Genomic DNA, 20,599 nt, shown 5'->3' on the forward strand with positions numbered 1-20,599 from the left:
ATTGTTAATGATTAAATGCTTTTTAATGTTTTATGATGCATTAGGTTTAGCTGTAAAAAAATGCATACATGAATTATTTACATATATAGTGAGAATAGCTGACAGGTAAAGGCCTACTGCCTGTTTGCCAATCTACCTCATTTATTGAGTGAATATTATTTTAAAAGGTGAAGCCGTTAGACATATGCATATACTATTTTTTTACTTCCAGATGCTGAGGCTTAAAAACATTTTTTAATACTATTCTACAATCAATAGGGTTATAATTTTTAGGGGCCACTCGATATATAAACTAGTTCTCAGAAAGTGTATGGTGATATATATCACAATTGGATTTTTGTATTACAATTAATTGGACTCCATTTGGAATGACTGTTAGAAGAAATAATAAATTTTAGACAATAACCAACAATAACTACAGAACATTTTGATGTCCAGAAATGCATTGGTTAATGAGATATAGTTCTAAGCAAGAAATTGTAGGTAAATTTTAATTTTAATAATGTAAAAATATTTTATTTATCAAAAATCTTTACAAATGGCTACAATCTCTGGATAGTCCCTTTAAGTGGTAAACTAGTAATATTGCCCACCTCTAGTATATATACTGTTACTGGTCTTTTGGTAACCATGAATATATAATACATGTACCTGTGTATAGTACCTGTACAAGTAATCCAAACACTTCATCGTGTAACAAATGAATCAACTTTTTCATTCTGTTTTATTAAAATAAGAAATGTTTTGTTTAAGAACACACTTTACGGTTATGTGGCATCGGACACATGGTCAAGGACCACACAGATATTGAGAGAGGAAACCCGCTGTCACCATTTCATGGGCTACTCTTTTTAATTAGCAGCAAGGGATCTTTTATATGCACCATCCCACAGACAGGATAGTACATACCTTGGCCTTTGTTACACCAGTTGTGGAGCACTGGCTGGAACGAGAAATAGCCCAAAGGGTCCACTGACGGGGATTGATCTTAGACCGACCGTGCATCAAGCGGATGCTTTACCTCTGGGCTATATCCCGCACCTTATTAAAATAAACCAATATCCTGTTTCCAGATATTTCATAGTTACTAATAAATAAATGAAAATAAAAATAATGGTTATATGTTGCACAGTGACATGAGATCAAAAGATTTACAAATGTCTGAACCTTTCATGTGGCAGTAACTAACTTGCTCCAAGTTCATCAAGCCAGAGTTGAATTTAACCTTGGGTTGCACAATCACAATGACTGTGTGGTGAAGCACTCTTGCTTCATTGAGTTACTAGCCGATTATGAATAGAAACTGTGCACTGAACTTTATTGCCATTGTTATAGGTTTGTTTAGACTGTCAAATCCTCGATTCACTGGTACAGTAACCACACTAATTATAAAACTGTCCTGCATTCAGCAATAGTTGACATTGTGGTTGTTTCCCAATGTGGTCATTTGGTGTGAAATGCATAGATTAGTTAGCAAATGTTTTTCTCTGTTTGGCTGAATTCTGGCCTGGTTTACTAAAACAGATCTGTATCTGTATCTCGGGACTGGCCTCGGTGGTGTCCTGGTTAAGCCATTGGACATAAGGGTTGCAGAGTTCACAGCCCGGTACCGGCTCCTACCCAGAACGAGTTTTAATGACTAAATGGCCACTACACCCTCTTCTCTCTCACTAACCGCTAACAATTAACAGCTAACCCACTGTCCTGGACAGCTGAGGTGTGTGCCCAGGACAGCATGCTTGAACCATAATTGGATATAAGCACGAAAATAAGTTGAAATGAAAAAAAAAAGTATCTTGTGACATTGCCCAGTGGTTAAGTGCTCTTTTGATGCACAGTCAATCCATTTTGTTATTTCTCATTCCAGCCAGTGCACCATGACTGATATATCAAAGGCCATGGTATGTGCAAGATCCCTTGCTACTAATGGAAAATAAACTTTTTCTGATGAGATCAGAGGTTGTGCCCGTTACAGACATGCTTGAACTTATAATTACATGTATAGTATAAGCAAGTTAATAGTTCTGTATAAATGTATTTTAATGCAAGTTGGGTATTACATTCAGATATATTTTATGGCCGCAAATTGTAATAATTTTGTTTTAGGTAGCTGGGTAACTTTTGTTTGTTGTATCTGTCAGTTAATTCATTGTTTTGCATGCATGATCACTGTATGTTACAGAGTAAATAAAAAGTAAATTACTCTTTGCTATGCTCTCTATATTTAATACCCATATGGTTAAAAAATATGTTAGTTCATATCGAAGTATTATACATCCCACTTGAATGTTAATGCCTTGGTCACAAATGGCCTGCGGCGTATTGGCGGCAGCCATAAGTCCCCAAAATTGCCATAACCGTGCGGTGGCCGCACGATAGAATATGGTAGCCGTGAGGTGATCTCAAGGTTTTTTGCTTGTCGCAGGGGCTTACGATTTTTTAAATTTAACATTAAACTTTTTCGGAAATTGCAAGACCGTAGGCCGCAACCCCGCCGCATGTAGTATCGCAAGGTCACTGTACGGTGGCCGTGAGGTGACCCTCAAGGTCACCTCATGGTTTTTACCCTGTCCGGTGTGCCTAGAAAATCGTACAGCAGCCGCAACTACCGTGAGGCCTCCTTACTGTCTTGCGGCCTCCTTGAGATGGCCGTACAATGTTCTAAATATTGTACGGCGGCCGTGCAGTGACTTTAGGGCTGCCGTACGATGGCCTAACGGCAACCGTAGAGTTGGCGGTCGCCGTACGATCATCTTTCTAAAGAGGTATATATTGTGTGCTGTAAAACTAGCCGTGAAGGTGCCTCGCGGTTTGTTAACTAGCACCTTGCGGTCTCCTCACACATTTTGATTTCATCACTTTTACGAATGCCGCGCGGACCCTGTAACATTTGGGAATGCTGCTTCCAGGGCCCGCAAAGCCATACGATTTGTAAAAATCCTATCTACAAACCGCAGACTGCAGAACCGTGCGGCGGCAGCATCATATGTGACCTAGGCATAAGTGGGACATAACGACGTCATCTATTGGCACACAACAACCTTAGTGTGACATCATAAAAATTATATCAGTGATATTAATTAAAATCAATTATGGGTAATAAATAGGATATTACACTCGCTACCACTTCATATCATGTTTATGTTCCTCATGAAATAATTTTCATTGTCACAATTTAAAATTAATTTCACTCAGGACATTAACATGATTTGAAATAGAAGCTTATTTAATATCCTATAAATATGATAATTACTAGAACGCACATAACGTATTAACATCCAAGTCCACTTTCGTATCATCAAGTACAGCTACATATAGCGTACAGGATATCCTGTTCACACTACAATATGAAGATGAGAACATTTTAACACTTGTATTTTCCTCTCGTTTCTCTCTGGCACATCTAGGACATCTTTAACTGTCATGCATGGATGGTTGTTAATATTTTGCTAATGCCTGTAATTTTACAAAAAAAATTATCCAGTTGAGGTTAGTGTACAGTTAGAGTATTTACTGTTCCTTTGGGGCTGTTCTAAAACTGGTTACATGAAAGACGAGGGAGACAAAGTATTGTATATTCACTACCCTTAAAATTAAATTTTATTTAAAGAAAGTATAAATAGAGATAAAATTGCAGCCGACCTACCAGGCACAAAACTTGAATTATGAAGCCACTCACCTCCCCTGTTTATAGCAGCCCTTATTATTTGAAAGTTAATAAAAGTTAAGGATCTTTTGTTTAATCACACTACTAGAGCACATTGATTTATTAATCATCAGCTGTTGGATGTCAAACATTTGGTAATTTTTTCATTAGTAGTAAAGGATCTTTTATATATGCAAACAGGATAGCACATATGACTTTTGGTGTACCAGTTGTGTGCCACTGGTTGGGATGGGCAAGAATGACCAATGGTTTTGAAAAGGAGATTTGATTGTATGCTTTTTATTCAGTTTTATTGTATACTGTACTTCAGGTGAGAGCTCTACTGACTGAGCTAGTACACACCTACCTTCTTAGTAATGTGGGAAATATTTGACGTGTGGATACCATGAAAATGTGATCTATTGTTCTGCCTTAGGACAAGGTTGATGTAATCGAACTTTTGTTATTTTCCATTACAACTCACATTAAGAACATCAGTTTCTGCAGTATCCATATCATAAATATTTGTGTACTTACTGCATTACAAACTCACATAAAAATTCCTTTCTTTGTGGAAGTGCCATATTGCACCTTCATGAACTGGTGCCATTCACACCTACTGGTATATAGCAGGTTATTTGATTTAACCCCACAGCATTCATTGAGAATGTTCATTGTTAATTTCCATCTTGATGTACTGGTATTAACCTGGCCACACACCACACAATATTTCTATGCATCAACTGTTGTGAATGAAGTTAGCATTTATTGATGTTGTATTCTCATTAATTTTACAACAGGTAGCTAGGTAAGATCAGTCAGTTTGATAATGATTTAGGTAACTGGGTAGTTTTTGTTTGTATGTGTGTGTGAGTAAGTTCATTGTTTTGTATGTATAATTATCATCGTATATTATACTGTGAAATAAAAAACAGCAACAAACATTACAGTGAAATTAACATGAAGAGAATGACATCTTGCATGTACAAAGTTTCAAATTGGACATGAATGGTGATGACAAATGAGAAACAGGAGAATGTGGGGATGTGGTCACCCATGGGTATAGTTATATACAATCTAGTCTGTTTCACAGTCCATCAAGCACAAGTTCCTCTTGGGAACTGGCATTATAAAGCACAAACTCAGCCACCTTTTTTAAAACACTGGAACAGATAACAAAACATGCCAGCTGCTTTAATTATCTGCTTTATTGCACTTTATTTACTTTGGATATGTAACAAGAAGCCTTTAAACTGGAAACCGGTTTCAGTGAATGAACAGACATGCCTGTTTTGTTTAGAGAGTTGATCTGTGTGGATTATCTCCCACAATCGTGGTTATGTAACCACAAGTGATTAAAGATAGACAGAGTAAACTCCCTGCTGCTTTCATGATAAAGAGTGAAAACATTTTCTTCCTTCTCGGATTGTTTGTTATTGTTATATTGGTTAAAAATGTCCCTGCATCTGACTGCATGCCTCGAATATATCTTTTAGATTTATATTGCTTGCAGTTAGCGTAAACTACATTTTTTTATGTCATGTGATCAAAGGTGTCAGAATTTTATGGCTTGATGACGGGTATGTTGCTGGAGGCATTTAAATTTTTATATTTAATTAATCTCTACTTAGAGTTTGAGCTGCTTTTAATGGGTAATTAAAACATTTTCAAAGAAAAAATGATGTGAAAATAATCACATTCTTTGGTTGTAAAATGTTTGTTATTATTATTATTTATTATAATTAAACTTTGCTTCCTGTTATGTCAAAGATTTTGTGTTAGCCCTGTTTCTCACAAACTATAAGCCCTAGATCAGTTAAATGTGGGTCATAGTTGTACCTACACATGGATAGTTGATCATCTCAATTCATGCTATACAAAAAAGAAGTAATAATAAAAAGAAATTATATAGAAAATGATAATTAATCATGAAATCATTAATCATAATAAAGTCCCCCTTCCCCCTCTCACCAGTTGTGTATGTGACATTTGATTTTTGTATAATATTTCTTTAGTTTATTATGGGCCCCTCTGTTAATGAAACACATTTTTGCCATTCTGATATATAATATTTCAGTGAATATTTTGAAAGATGAATATTGCAAAGTATCTAATATTGGAAGTAGTAACAGTCAGTAACATATCTACATGTATGTTGTTTTCGGGTGTACATAAAGGATGTGTAATAACACCTCAGTACATTGTTTAATCAGACCCCAATATAGGAAAAAAGGCAACTCTTTCCAAAAACAACATGCTAAAAGATAAAATGTGAAGTTATGCAGTTTGAGGTTCAACAAAGAAAGTAGGCCAGGGGCCTAATTCTCTAAACTCTCGCAACTTTGCGATCTTGCAGTGCAATGCTAAAAGACTTGCAAAGAGGATGATTTGTAGTCTAGCAGAGCCTAAGAGACCCTGGTGAATTTGGCCCCAGGACTGTAAACCTCATGTCACGTGTCATAATTATTATTGAATCCTTAGCTAATATTTGCTGTTAAACATATTGTAATTGTTTAGGAAGGGTAAACGTTTTGAAGATTGGTTTTGTATATTAAAATGACATTACTTGTGCACATTGATAAATTAATCGTTGTCTGTTGGATGTCAGACAGTTGGTAATTCTGACATGTACCGGTATAGTCATCAGAGGAAACCCACTATATATTTCTGTTATGCATTTTCTCACAGACAAGACAGCACATACCATGGCCTTTGATATACCAGTTGTGACAGATAGCAGTGAGATAATGAATATTTTCTGGAGAGGTTGGGCATAAGTGGTATTTGCATGTATGTTATAAATAAAAGTTTAACCGAGAATAAAAAACAATTATAGTAAAAAAAAGAAAACGTTAAAACAAAATGTAAAGCACTTAAATTATTTGTGAAAATAAATCTGGCAGCTTGATTAAGACATAAATACTGAATGAAAACTAATTTAGCTTCTGGTTTTCATGCACTTTTAATTAAGCGTGGTTTTAAAGTGACGGAAGTATATATTAAGCTGCTCATGAAAGGACTGAGGCACTATTATCCCAGTTGAAGTGACAGCCCTGTACAGGTGTGAACACTTCCTGTTGGGCTCCACACAATGATAAAGCAAATATGTGGAAGCAACTGGCATTTTTCTACAAATCCCCGTCTTGGCAGGACAGCATACAAAAAACAACTGCTTTTCCCTTGCTCCGACACTTGTGTGGGAAATTGACTGACACCACTCACAGATAAGCAGGTAGTAACAGACATTTAAAATTCTCTCTGTTTAAACATGTCTCATAGGAACTGGTCCAAACTAAACAGTTTGGTTGTTTTTGATTGATATCTGTGAGGAGAGAAGCACATTATTGTGTTTTTCTTTTAAAGTATCACATTAAAGGTGATACAGGAACCGAAGGAAGGTTGCATACCACAGATAACAAGATGAAAGGGGTGTGCATTGTTAACTGACAAGCAGCTCATTAGGTAACTTTGAAATCTGTACAGGCTAGATGTGCAAAAACATCCAAGTTTAGTACTTCTGATAAGACGTTTTTGGAGATGGACAGATAGCTCAATGGAAATAGAAAAAAGAAAGGAAAAGAATATTTGTTTAATGACACCTCAGCACATTTTAAACTATGACTATAAGTTCAGATCTAACATATGATTATTTTAACTTGGTAGAGAGAGAGAAAGAAAGAGAGAAATACCGAGACAGACCGAGACAGACCGAGGCTGAGACAGAGGAAACTGCATGACAAGCAACTCATGGTAACTGTGAAATCTGTACAGGCTATGTGTGCAAAAAACATCCCATGTAGTAGCTGTGATAATTAAGACTTAAGAGATAGATAGCTCAGTTGAAAAAAAAGATTTTTTTTTCTTTTGTTTAACAATATCTCAGCACATTTTATAATATGGCTATAATTTGGTATCTAACATGTGGTTATTTATTTTGACCTGATAGAGGGATATAGGGGGATAGGAAACAGAAAGAGAGGGAGAAAGAAATAGGGCAGGGAGAAATCTGCTATATAGCCACTTAGGCTACTCTTACTGAACACTAAACTACAGTAAGGGATCTTTTATAATGAAGAACTTTTCTGTAGACAACATTACATATCACAGCCTTTGATTTACTAATCAAGCCTGCATGTAATCAGTGTGTTGAATGGGGGTGGGGTCAACTTTGAATCAGACGGAACTCGTGTGGAGGGTTTAGCCCAACGAGGTGAGTGCAAAGCTTGTAACAGAGGGTATGGGAGTCCTCCCCCAGTAAAAGTTTTGAATATTGACCCCTCTTTAGCACTATTCTGGTGTGTTTTCTGCTGATTTCAAAGGATTTTTAAAATCACTCTTTTTTGTTTTGTTAACATTTATTTGATCCATCCCGTGAAATAAACTGCAGACATTGTAACCTTTCTGAGAGTCAGTCCAATTCAAATCAACTAGTGCTTTACTCTTCAGTTTCAGATTCACTTGAAATTTTTAAGAAATATGTCTCAGTCATCTACATGGATAAATCTGAAATATGGTCTCTGTATTCCAAGTAGATTCTGAGAATTTGTCATTTTGCAAACCATGATAGCCCTGTGTAACATTTCGCTCTGAAATTGCCACCATGATTTTATTCTATTTTTTAAGACCCATTATCCCAGGAAATAATGTACATTGTACATATAAATCTGACATTTTGTTTGGGAACTACATATAAAGGTTATAAATGTCTTATAACAGATATATAGGAGACTGGTAATTTTCAGTAGTCACAGTGAAACACTATCTTATAATATTAGGTGTACACACATTTAACTTTTTTCTCTGTCAAATCCATCCAATTGCTGTATGAATCTTAAATAATACAACTATCTGAGGATTAATAATGGAACAACATTCTTCTAAAATCGGAAAAATTGTTTTGATGAGGTCTTTTTCAATGAAAAACCACCAAAACAATGTGGGTAGACTGTTAAAATCCCGAAACTTGTCTCATGTTATAGCTAATGGTATGTTGTTTATGTGTACCAAAGTTGATTACCAATATACAGTAAAGTTCTCTTATAACTGGAAGGGAACCATGATAATTAGTTTGTTATAGTAGTACATGTAGTACGTTATACACATTTGAAGAAGTTCGCCGTTTTCATTTTCAAAGTCAGCCATATTGGATTTTTCTCATTTAAAACACCGTACACAAATTTTAACACAATTTATTGTCAACAATAAACACAAAAAATGCAAAATAGAACTAATTCAAATCAAAAGTTCATTTAATCAGATTTTTAAAAACGTAATCTGTTTTTGTCTGTTTACTAAGTGGTGGCCTCATAACTTGCAAAACTGTTGCGACGTCTTTCATTATGGTCTTTTCATTTGACAGTAATTTACTGAACAGTATTATCATGCATTGGCTCCTTTGTGAAGATAATTCCTTAATCAGTCAGGGTGATAACATATGAAACCGGGTTTGCCAGTTTTCTCTACATGTTGTTTGAACTTTGTTGATTGTCACTAGAAATGGTACTTTTGTAGCTACCCTTTGCAAAACATTTGACAATGCACGATGAGGTCGCAATAAGCCATACTAATTGCTGCTAAGTTGGAAATTAGTGTTATTCTTTTTTTTTGCAGTGTGCCTTGATAATGTCGCTTGTCATCTCGACTTGTAGTGCAGTGAAGTAAGAATGTTCTGTTAATTGTTCAATAACTTTATCCCTTACTTGACACTACTCTACTAAGTAAAAACAAACATTCTTTGATCTGTTATGTGGTAGTGTGCTGCTCTGCAGTTTTTGCATTTATGTTCGATTCGTTGTATACACTGAATTACACTGAAATTCACAATTTGAGACTAAATATTTGGTTTGTTTTAAAAGTTAGTTCATTCTATACATTAAAATTTATTCATGATATATAGTGTGAAAAAATGGGACTTTAACGACCAGTTTGTTGTAAGTGTGTTCATTCTAAGTGTGCTTTACTGTAGAAGTCTTTCTTTGGAATTTTTTTTAAATTATGCATGGACTTGACAAAGAAACAAAAAACAATAAAATAACTGTATGTGATATTGAATGTAAAACAGTGTTTTTGGTGTCTCAAAAATGGCTGCTCGTAAGCAAAAATGGCATTTTAACTAATAACGATTCTTCATTTGTCTCTATGTATTCAGTTCAACTGCTGAAAACTACTAAACTGCTCTATATTAGAACTTCATAATCTTTTTAGTTATTGTTTCTATGTATTGCCTGAGATAATGGAACTCGAAAAATGCTGTATACGCAAATATTTTTGTGGCTAAAATAATTCGTGATCGGGCTTCCATTTTACATTTTTGCGAGGAATTATTTTCCCGACTGTGTCCCCCGATAATAAAATCAAAATTAACCATATTTCATTTGCCAAACTCTTTTCAGTGATGATTTCATGCACACTTGGACATGTTACCATGCTGTCAGCGAGACGTCAATGTTGTATGTATGTCTGATAAGACATGTTATCGATGGAACATGCACATGCGATACAGAACATTGAAAAATGCAAATATCAGAAGAAATAACTTTTAATTATTCATGGTACCCACAAACTTCTGGACATTCAAGGTTACAAAGAAAACAAACAAAACTGAGATTACGTAACAACAGACTTACACCCAACTGTATGTCACTTCGATCAAATCTACGTGACCATGCAGGTTTATAGAACTACGTGACCTTGTGGATAATTTGGCGGTAAAGACAAAGTGCATACGAAACTTGTCTTTTGTATTCATGAAAATTATACCAAATCGGAAATAAGTGCTGTCAACATGTTCGCGTATATTTTATTCGCGAACATTTTTGCGTATACGGTAGCATGGAAATGATGATTGCCATTTTTAGCTAAATTTAACATATACCACGGTTAACAAAATAGCCATTTCTCAACAAGAACTTAGGATACAGAGCTCAAATTTTGGATTTGTTCATTTGGATGACTATGGAATATTTGAACACTGAAGTGCATTGGTGACCCTAAATATTTTCTGATTTGAGATGGATTTGCCCAATAAATGTTACTTAGACATACTAGATGTCGTAACAGAATACAGCTACTGTTAATATAGTTTCAGTTTCAAGGGGGAGTCTTGAGTCACCAAAACAAACTAACTGTGATATGCGGGGCAAATATAAAAGATGGTGAGAACCCCCCCCCCCCCCCCCCAGTGTTTTCCACATAACACTCACAAAACATACAGTACTTCACAACATGCTACTATATAAATAAAAGTAACATTGCCAGTGACATAGATTTCCAGTATACAGTGCACTCCTGTCCAAAGAAGCATCCATGTAGACTGGCATGATTACAGTGACAATAGCTTGGATGAAATCTATTTAAACCAACACTAGTTTTATACTCACATTGTTTGTCAGTCCTCCCTGAAGCCAGTTTAGACAAACTGTATTTGCAGTGCATTAATTGTTAACTGCATGGGTTATGCAGTAATTAATGACTAAATGTTGATCTGATTGCATTTACACATGCAATCAGTGTTAGCATGCAACATTATAGTCTTTTAAAATAATATTTGAGGTGTATGTGGGGGGGGGGGGGGGGGGGGGGAGATACAACCAGTATCTACCAGAAACCTGACTCCATGCATTTTAGTAGCATAATAGAAACATTTGTCAACACTGAAGTAGGGAAGGAAGGAAAGAAATGTTTTATTTAATGACACACTCATCACATTTTATTTACGGTTATATGGCGTCGGACATATAGTTAAGGACCACACAGATATTGAGAGAGGAAACCCGCTGTGACAAATTCTTAAGTTCGAACCCTGGCAAGTAATATTAACAAAAATATTGAGGGTGCTAATCATACAGTCCCAATATATTTTGCCACCCTTACAGAATTGACAATTCCATATTTGAATCAGATTGGCAGAAATGATATGCCATAATAGAATAGCTGTAAGCTGCTATATGCTCTCTCTCTCTCTTAGTTGAACTGTTAATGACTATAGTTTGCCTGTTTGATATAAATTATACAGCCAGCTATTTTATCTCCAAAGCATTGTAGCTATTATTAATGTCATTTAATATACATCATGTCTAAAATGTCATCTCTTTAATGTAAATTGCTAAAATATACACAGGCCTTGTTCAGTATTCTTTTTCATCTTTCTTTGTGTTGTAATATATGTTTTTCTGCTCAAGCATGAATATTTCATTTTATTATCTTGGTTTCGTTTCATCTTGATTTTCATATTATGGATATATTTGTAAAATATAATGTGTGTGTGTGTGTGTGTGTGGGTGTGGGGGGGGGTGTGTGTTAAACCTAAATATAACCATTTGCCTGTTGGCTAGGCCTATATAGCTTTACTTGATTTGCTGAAATAAATATTGTTTAAACCAAGTACCGGGTATGAATATTTACCAAACGTATATACATGTATGTAATCGCCTTTGAATAGGTGTTTCACGCAACACCAAACTAAACAGAATTTCATCATCCTGATCCTAATAAGTCATGATGATTTATTTTCTAAAATTCTGCACATTGTATCAGTTTTACATTTTCATTTTTGTATTTAGCTCAGTTTCTCACAAACTACATCCAAGATCAATGAAACTTGGTTCATAGTTTCATCTGTAGATGTTGATCTCACAATGTTTCTTCGTTTCTTTTTGTCCAGGACTGCATATTGTACTGTAATCTCAATGTATGTCTTGTGATTTCAATACTATAGCGTAGCCCAGGCAGTGGTAAAGTGCTCGCTTGATACGTGTTTGGTCTAGGATCGATCCCAGTCAGCTGGCCCATTGGGCGATTTCTCATTCTAGCCAGTGCACCATGACTGGTATATCAAAGGACGTGGTATGTGCTATCCTGTCTATGGGATGGTGCATATAAAAGATCCCTTGCTACTAATGAAAATAATGTTGCGGGTTTAATCTCTAAAACTGTATGTCAAAATGACCAAACGTCCAATAGCCACTGATTAATAAATCAATGTGCTCTAGTGATGTCATTAAACAAAACAAACTCTTTTATTTATTACTATAGCAAAAACAAGCATGATTTTTACCACTCACTACTCCATGACTTAATAACTCACTATGACTTGACACCCAAGATAGCTATGTTAAGTAATACATAATTCCTCAAAATATAATTACAAATCTTAGACATCTTTTAATTTTATTTAGTGCTAATATCAATTAGCTTCAAGCCTGCTGTTCTGGGTGCACAATTCAGCTATATAGGGTATCCAGAACCAGAAAAGAAGTTGGTTAGTGAGAGAGAAGTCCATATATAATGGACTTATACACCTCCCAACAGAGCAAGTAAAATTCCAAATTCAGACTGATACATGCTGGGTTCAACTGTAACCAAGAATGAATGCACAGCTCACTGGGGAGGTGTAAGAGACAACATAAATTTCCCTCTGACTAACTACCAACCTTCAACTTCTGTCCTCAGCAGACTGAGAAAAAGAATAAACACTTTGCTAGAATAGAAATGTGAAACAGAGTAGCAAGTGAAAAAGGAAAATTGATAATATCTTGTCTTGGTTACAGATGTAAGAGAAAGAAAATTTGTTTGTTTTATATTAATATTTCACATAATTATTCAAAATAATTTTCTTGTCATTACAGATGCAGCAACACTTGTCTAACATGTGTGTTGGACTGGGCTGAGATGGTGACCTTGCCCTTGACTACTTCTCTACGTGAAGTCCCATGATGAAGTTCTGGCAGCGTTTGGTCATCCTGTGCAGTTCAGCATTTCTCATGCTGACTGTTGTCTACTTCTACAATGATAACCAGATCCACAGTCACGTCAGTCGAGCCCGGCTTCGTGAATCTCACCTGTGGCCTCTTATCTCTCAGTCGTTCTCCTTAGACCGCAGTGATGAGATGTGCCATTTCAAAATCACTGCAAACTCCCACCCGAACATTTCAACTTACGATCTCTACCAACAGACCAACTTCAATGTGAATCCCGATGGCTCGTACGAAATGCCGAGCCCACCACCCGACTATCCGAACAAGTCTGACTGGGATTTGGAACCGCTGACCGTCATAGTGGTCCCTCACTCCCACCAGGACCCAGGCTGGCTGAAGACAGTTGATGAATACTACATCGACCAGACCAAGCACATCCTCACCAACATGGTGAACAAACTGACGGAGTACCCCAACATGACATTCGTCATGGCAGAGACTGTGTTCTTCAGCATGTGGTGGAACGAGCTGGAGGATGCTGTGAAGGTTCACGTAAGAAGACTGGTACGCCGTGGACAGCTGGAGATCGTGATGGGCGGCTGGGTGATGCCTGATGAAGCCTCCACTCACTACACGTCCGTCATTGACCAGCTGGTGGAGGGCCATCAGTGGATGTGGGAGAACCTCGGGGTGAAGCCTCAGAACAGCTGGTCCATCGACCCATTCGGCTACTCGGGCACCATGCCCTACCTCTGGAAGAAGGCAGGAATGGATAACATGGTCATCCAGCGAGTTCATCAGTCCATAAAAGGATCACTGATTTCTCGACAAAGTTTAGAGTTCAATTGGCGACAAGCCTGGGATTCCAAAGGCACCACGGATATTCAGTGTCACATCATGCCATACATGCTGTACAACATTAAGTTCACGTGCGGACCAAACAAATATATCTGTTTATTGTTTGACTTCAGGAATATACCTCATGAATATTCAGAAAGCAGATCCAAAGCTATCACAAATGAAAATATAGAAAAGCAGGCAAAGTATCTTTATCAGCAATATAGAAAAAAGTCCTATCTGTATAAATACAACACAATATTGGTGCCACTGGGTGATGATTTCCGATATGATTATGAAATAGAATGGGATCAACAATACGAAAACTATGCCCTTTTGATGAACTATATGAATTCTAAAAAAGAGTGGAAAATACATGTAAAGTTTGGAACACTCAAAGAATACTTTAAATTAATGAGAAAAGAAAAATCTTTCAAGATGGCGCATGGTCACGACAAAGGTCTGCCGGTGCTGTCTGGTGACTTCTTTCCATACTCTGACCAGAACAGTGAGTACTGGAGTGGATACTTCACAACTCGCCCCTTTGATAAAAAGTTCTCTAGGGATGTACAGCAGCACATCCACGCGGCCGACATCTTGAATACTTTAGCCTTTGCCTACTTCAAGAAGTGGAACATGCACAACCAGAACCGTTTTTTCCGATACTCGTCCTTTTTGCAGAAGGCTCGTCGCAGCCACGGCTTGTTCCTTCACCACGATGCCATCACAGGAACGGCCAAGTCGTATGTTGTGATAGATTACGAAACACGTCTGGCACACGCGTACAATGATACTCAACACGTCATGGCAATGGCTATCCAGGCCCTGCTGTCGAAGGGCAAGGTTGAGTCTCCAGTGGTGTTCAAGCCAGAGACCGTGCGGCCTCGGTTCAACAAGCAGCCAGAGAAGCAAGTGATTGAAGTGAAAGAATCCGGAACAGTCGTCGTGTTCTTCAACCCGCTAGCACAGCACAGGCAGGAGGTGGTGCGTGTCATCACCAACACGGATCATATTGTCGTCAAGAACGACAGAAATAAGATAATTCCCTATCAGATAAACCCAGTGTGGGAAGACAAGACCACGGTCAGTGGGACTTCGTTTGAAATAGTCTTCATTGTCGAGTTGTCTCCCTTTGGAATTGCTCCTTATACGTTGATCCGGGTTGATTTTTTCGACTGGAATCAGGTATATCCAGCAAAGATTTCCATGTTCAACACAGATGAGCTGATTGTGGCCCCTGAAGCCCCGTTCTATCAAAATCGCCCAAAGAAGGAGAGTGTGGTGCCAGTAATCATAGAAAATGATAACTACAAGCTCATGTTTGAAACCAAGACGGGTAGCTTACAAGTAGTGGTAAACAAGCTGACTGGCAACAGAACCGACATAAATTTAGAAATCTTAGCCTACCACTCTCAAGGAAGTGGTGCCTATCTATTTTATCCTGCTGGTGAAGCAAAATCCATCTTTTACGACGACATTCCAGTCATCCGTGTCATAGAGGGACCCATCATGTCACAGGTTCAGGTGATTTTCCACCCGGTCCTCACCCATACAGTGACTGTGTACAATCACCCTCCACTGCAGGCAGCAGGCATCTTCATAACGAACAACCTCAACATGATAGCTTTCAGGGAGAAGGAAATCATCATGAGAATGAAGACCAGCATAAACAACAAAGACTCATCCTATTTCACCGATCAGAATGGATTCCAGCTCATTAAGAGAAAGACAAACAATAACTTGCGGATAGAGGCAAACTATTATCCAATGACTTCCATGGGTGTGTTGGAGGACGAAAAGCAGAGGCTGACTCTGCATTCTGGACAGTCACACGGTGTGGCTGGACTGAGGGCCGGCTGGTTTGAGGTGATGTTAGACAGACAGACGATATACGACGACAACCGAGGACTCTCTGAGAGTGTGGAGGACATCAAGCCAGTGACAAGCGACTTTGTCCTCATGCTGGAGGACCGGCAACAGAAAAACCACCAAAAGCATTTCCACTATGCACTTCCATCACTGCTCAGCATATCAGTTGGGGACTTCCTTCAGACACCTATCGTGGCGTACTTTAGCGTGTTGGACACAGAGGTATTCCACAACACTTTCAAACCGCTGAGTTCTGCTCTCTCCTGTGATACAACAGTGACCAGTTTCCGTAGTTTAGCCACTGCTAATTTGGTGTACAACGGGACAAGTCTGATTCTACACAGACGAGGGTACGATTGTGCTTTCCCTGTCAAAGGAGTTCAGTGCTCTGTGTCGGATAACTCCGTTTCATTAGGATCTTTGCTCAAAGATTTCCCTCCCCGTGCTATAAGGGAAACAACTCTTACTCATTTATATAAAAAGGGTGTGGTAGAGTTACTTTCTCCTTTAAAAATTTCTCCAATGGAACTAGCAGCATATCATATCCTGTGGTAGATAACTAAATCTAGATTGGTGTACATAATTTTTGAGATGTGAGCTAATGTGTATATATTGAAGAATATGACTTTGTAAGTAGATCACTATACCGCTAAAATTGGACAACACTTAAATGTATCTACATATTGATAGCCACACATATACATAATATCAGCAAAAGGTAACTATCTTGCACTAATGCATAAAACCCAACTAATATTAAACACTATAAGTACATATATATACATTTAACATCTCAATGAATGTTTTAAAAATGTTGTGTTTTTTATACATTTTATTTACATATTGCATATAATTTGGTTAAATTTCCATCCCATTTTTAATGACCATGCCTATGCATGTCTACATATATTCAGTATAAAGATCATTAAACCTCATTTACTTCTAAGTGAGTAATATTTATAGATTCCAACATAACCCAGCTATATGATAGACATAATTATATTTGTCCAAACCCAATTATGTAATGCTGTAGTGGGGAGAGGATACATTACATGTTGTGGCGGATGGGAAGAGTGTTTATCAGAATTATGTGTCATTTTGTGTTTTGTGTGCAAGTCATGTCCAGTGTTTCTATTACAGTTCACATTTTTTAATCAAGTATTTATTAATACCAAAGAAACAAACCCAGTCAGTGTTGGTCAAATTATATCAGAGCATCGAAGAAATGGATGTGTATGAATAAAAGTATTATGTAATTGCAGAGGGGATGTGGTCCTTGCATTATAAAACATTATTTGGAGGTGATAGTAACATATTGGACATGTTCTGCATTACATAATTGTTGAATGGCATAATTATATAATAAAACATAAACAAAATAAATTCAACTTTCATTGTTCATTTTAAACAAAATTCATTGAGGTGTTATTATTATTTCAATCTGCATGTCTGTTAGGCAAGACTAACAAGTTTTAAACATTCCTTCGTTTTCTTAGAAATTACAGGGTTTCTTAATAGTTAATAAAATTAATTTAGATTTTGTTAAATACACCTAAAAACATTAAAGTGAAACTGTATCATGTCTTGATATTACAATGCCATATAGTTTTATTATTGAAAACTTAATCAACAGAACATTTCTCAATTGTCAGCATTTCTTTTAATTTCATTTACATGTATTGTCTTGACCAGATTATCAATAACCATGTCTGTCCATTCTGACTATGCAGTGTAGACCACAGTTTGTAAAATATTAGCTTAAATGATGTACATTTCATAAAATATATACTAAATCTTGATGTACATTTTCGTAAATGTCGCTCAAGATGAGTGATGTCATGAATGTAAGAATGGCTTCCTTAAATTCTGAATATTTGTTTCCATTTTCACTTATCTATACAGTAAAAACAGTATGACTTTCCTTTGTATTTGATGTACATGCATGTAAATGTACACCCAGCATTAATATGTCCATACAGTCAAGTTTATAGTGTAGTAGATGTATGTTTCTGAACAAATTACCACATGATTAATTAAATAAAAATAATAAATAACGACCCCAAAACAAACACCATCACTGCTTGGTGTGCAGAAGTAGTGTATATTGGTGTGAACCAGTATATCAAAATATGAGAAGGTGGAAAGAAACCGTGAGGAAACTGGATACAAATTTCATTAATGGTCATGTACCAGTATGTGTACTTTGTTTTTAAATATTTTTATTGCACATGCCTGAGTTGCTAAATTAGTTTATTTTTCTATGTCTGTTAGAGTGAATAGATAGGTCTACTGACAGCTGTATGATAAATAGTAGTTAGACGGTGGTTGGATGGATAGATGCATGGATGCATGGATGGATGGATGGATAAATAGATTGATGGATAGATATTATAGTATGTGTCTTCGTGCATGCGCACATGCCTAAATATGTGTATACATACTGGCTAATGTCTATGTATTAAGCATTAATAAAAGGTCAGATTAAAACAAACCCAACATAAACCATCTATGTATAATATGTATATGTATAAAGATTAATTACTGAGAGGTGGTGGTGTCTGTTTTGTTCAAACCATTGTTTATAATTATCTTCTTGACTGAAGGACACGGTAAATGAGTCTGTAAGGGAAACAATCAAGGGGGGTGCATTATTCACGTTCATTTTTCAATCGGTTTAATATCTCATTTGTCACGTGTAACATATAGACACATTTAGGAGCTCATATCAAACATATTTACTTCATTTTGTATTGTATAAACTGGTGAGTTCTGAGCCTGTATGATTCAATTTGTTTGTTAAAATTAGACAAGTATGAAAGTAAAATGCTGGTGGATATAGACATAGACTATAGTAACTATAGTGAGATAATGAAAAACCCCCAACTGGTAACTATCTATAATTGATTTAAGCCTATCAAACTCTCAATAACTGACATCTACAAACTTAACCATAATTTAACTAATTTGTATAAAGTTAACTTTTAAGTTAGAGCATAAACCTTCAAACTCTGATAAGCTTCATAATCTAAATTTCAGGATCATTAATTTAAACCTTTAAAGTTTAGACTCAAATCTCTGGTATTAATGTCTGGAAACATTACCATCATAGCAATACAAACAAATTGCATGCATATGATGTCTAGACTAATGTATTATCAGTATCAGCCCTGCATAATAAAATTTATTTTAACATTCCCTTGCACCAAAAATATTCTATTTTGATGCCACCATGGGCATATAAAATATATAGACATTTTTTTGTGTTCATGCATAGTACAAAGCCATCCAAACTGACCAATAGCAATAATGTATTATTTCTTTCTTGATAAATGACCATGTCCAACATGGCAGCAGTGATCAGACATTGGTGGAAGACTGTCATTGTTAATGTTATATACATGTGTAATATAGATATACAGTGAAACCCCTTTAAACCAGTCACCCTTTGGACCAAGTAAAAAGTCTGGTTTTAAGAAGTATTCACTTTAGAGAGGTTATGTTCTGTACTTATTTTAAAAAAGGGACAGTGAAAATTTCCAGTTTTGAAATAATTCTGGTTTACAGAGGGTCCAGTTTTGAGAGGTTTCACTGCATATATATATATAGCTATATGGTTGCATAGTATATTTTCCTTAAAATGACCAAACTGTTGCAACATTATAATGTTCAAAATCAAATGTACCAATATTAATCACTGTACAAAAGCAAATATAGCACAAATGTTTGTGAAAGGTATTATTTTTACATCAGTGATATTATTGTGAACATTTTTCTTAATTGCATTTATCTTCACCAAAATTATGAAAAACATAAACACTAAACTAAAATGGTTAATGTAAAGGATTAAGTTACAACATGATTCAATGTCATGAAGCTGTTGATGTATAAATGAAAACAAGTTAAGACTATTGAATATGACCATTGGTAGCCTTGATAATGAGTTATACTTAATGTGTTTATAGTGTGTATATTGTGGTGATGAATATAAACAAAATATGATTGAAATAATTTAACCACTGCCTTTTTTTAGTGTAAAACACAGACAGAAATAAAGTGTGTTAAACATTTAACCTGGTTCTTGTATGTCATTTTAATATTGTGGATTAGAAAACCATATAAGATGAGATTTTGGGATCATAATTGAAACTGTAACAAATAAAGTAAAATGAAGATTCATATATATATATTTCTTTGCAAGTTTATGACAGTATGAAATGCATTTAGATCTACAATAAAAAAAAATCATAAAAATACTTGTTTTGAAATACATGTAGTATGCAGCATATTTTGGATGCCACTTAATAAAAATCAAGAACAAGAATTCTGCTTCATAAGTCAAAGGAAATCAAGAAAGGGAAATATTTACTGCATCAACACATTAATTACAGTAGAGGTGTGAAACTTATTTGAATTGTAACACCTGGTCTGGCATGTACATAAGAAGAAAGCTGCTGCTAACATGTAAAACACCTAATTAAAAGCATTTCTTTTAAAAATAATTTTATGACCAGCATTTTTTCTTTTTTCTTAATTTTACCACACAGGCAGCACC

At 36.0% G+C, this 20,599-nt stretch overlaps 1 protein-coding gene across 4 annotated transcripts in view; it reads left to right on the forward strand.

The window, feature by feature from the left end:
- LOC121371265 (alpha-mannosidase 2-like) overlaps positions 1-20,114 on the forward strand; it is a 43,870-nt gene extending 23,756 nt beyond the window's left edge. For 3 of the 4 annotated variants that reach the window (XM_041497021.1, XM_041497019.1, XM_041497020.1), the window contains exon 2: positions 13,273-20,114. In XM_041497021.1, the coding sequence (XP_041352955.1) occupies positions 13,357-16,602 (3,246 nt within the window). In that variant the 5' untranslated portion in view covers positions 13,273-13,356 and the 3' untranslated portion in view covers positions 16,603-20,114. Of the gene's footprint in view, positions 1-9,266; positions 9,304-13,272 lie in introns of those variants that run through there. The other variant, XM_041497022.1, reaches the window with a different exon arrangement.
- Positions 20,115-20,599: the final 485 nt, after the last annotated feature.

This window comes from Gigantopelta aegis, chromosome 4 (genome assembly GCF_016097555.1).
Source record: "Gigantopelta aegis isolate Gae_Host chromosome 4, Gae_host_genome, whole genome shotgun sequence".
NCBI classification, from domain to species: Eukaryota; Metazoa; Mollusca; class Gastropoda; order Neomphalida; family Peltospiridae; genus Gigantopelta; species Gigantopelta aegis.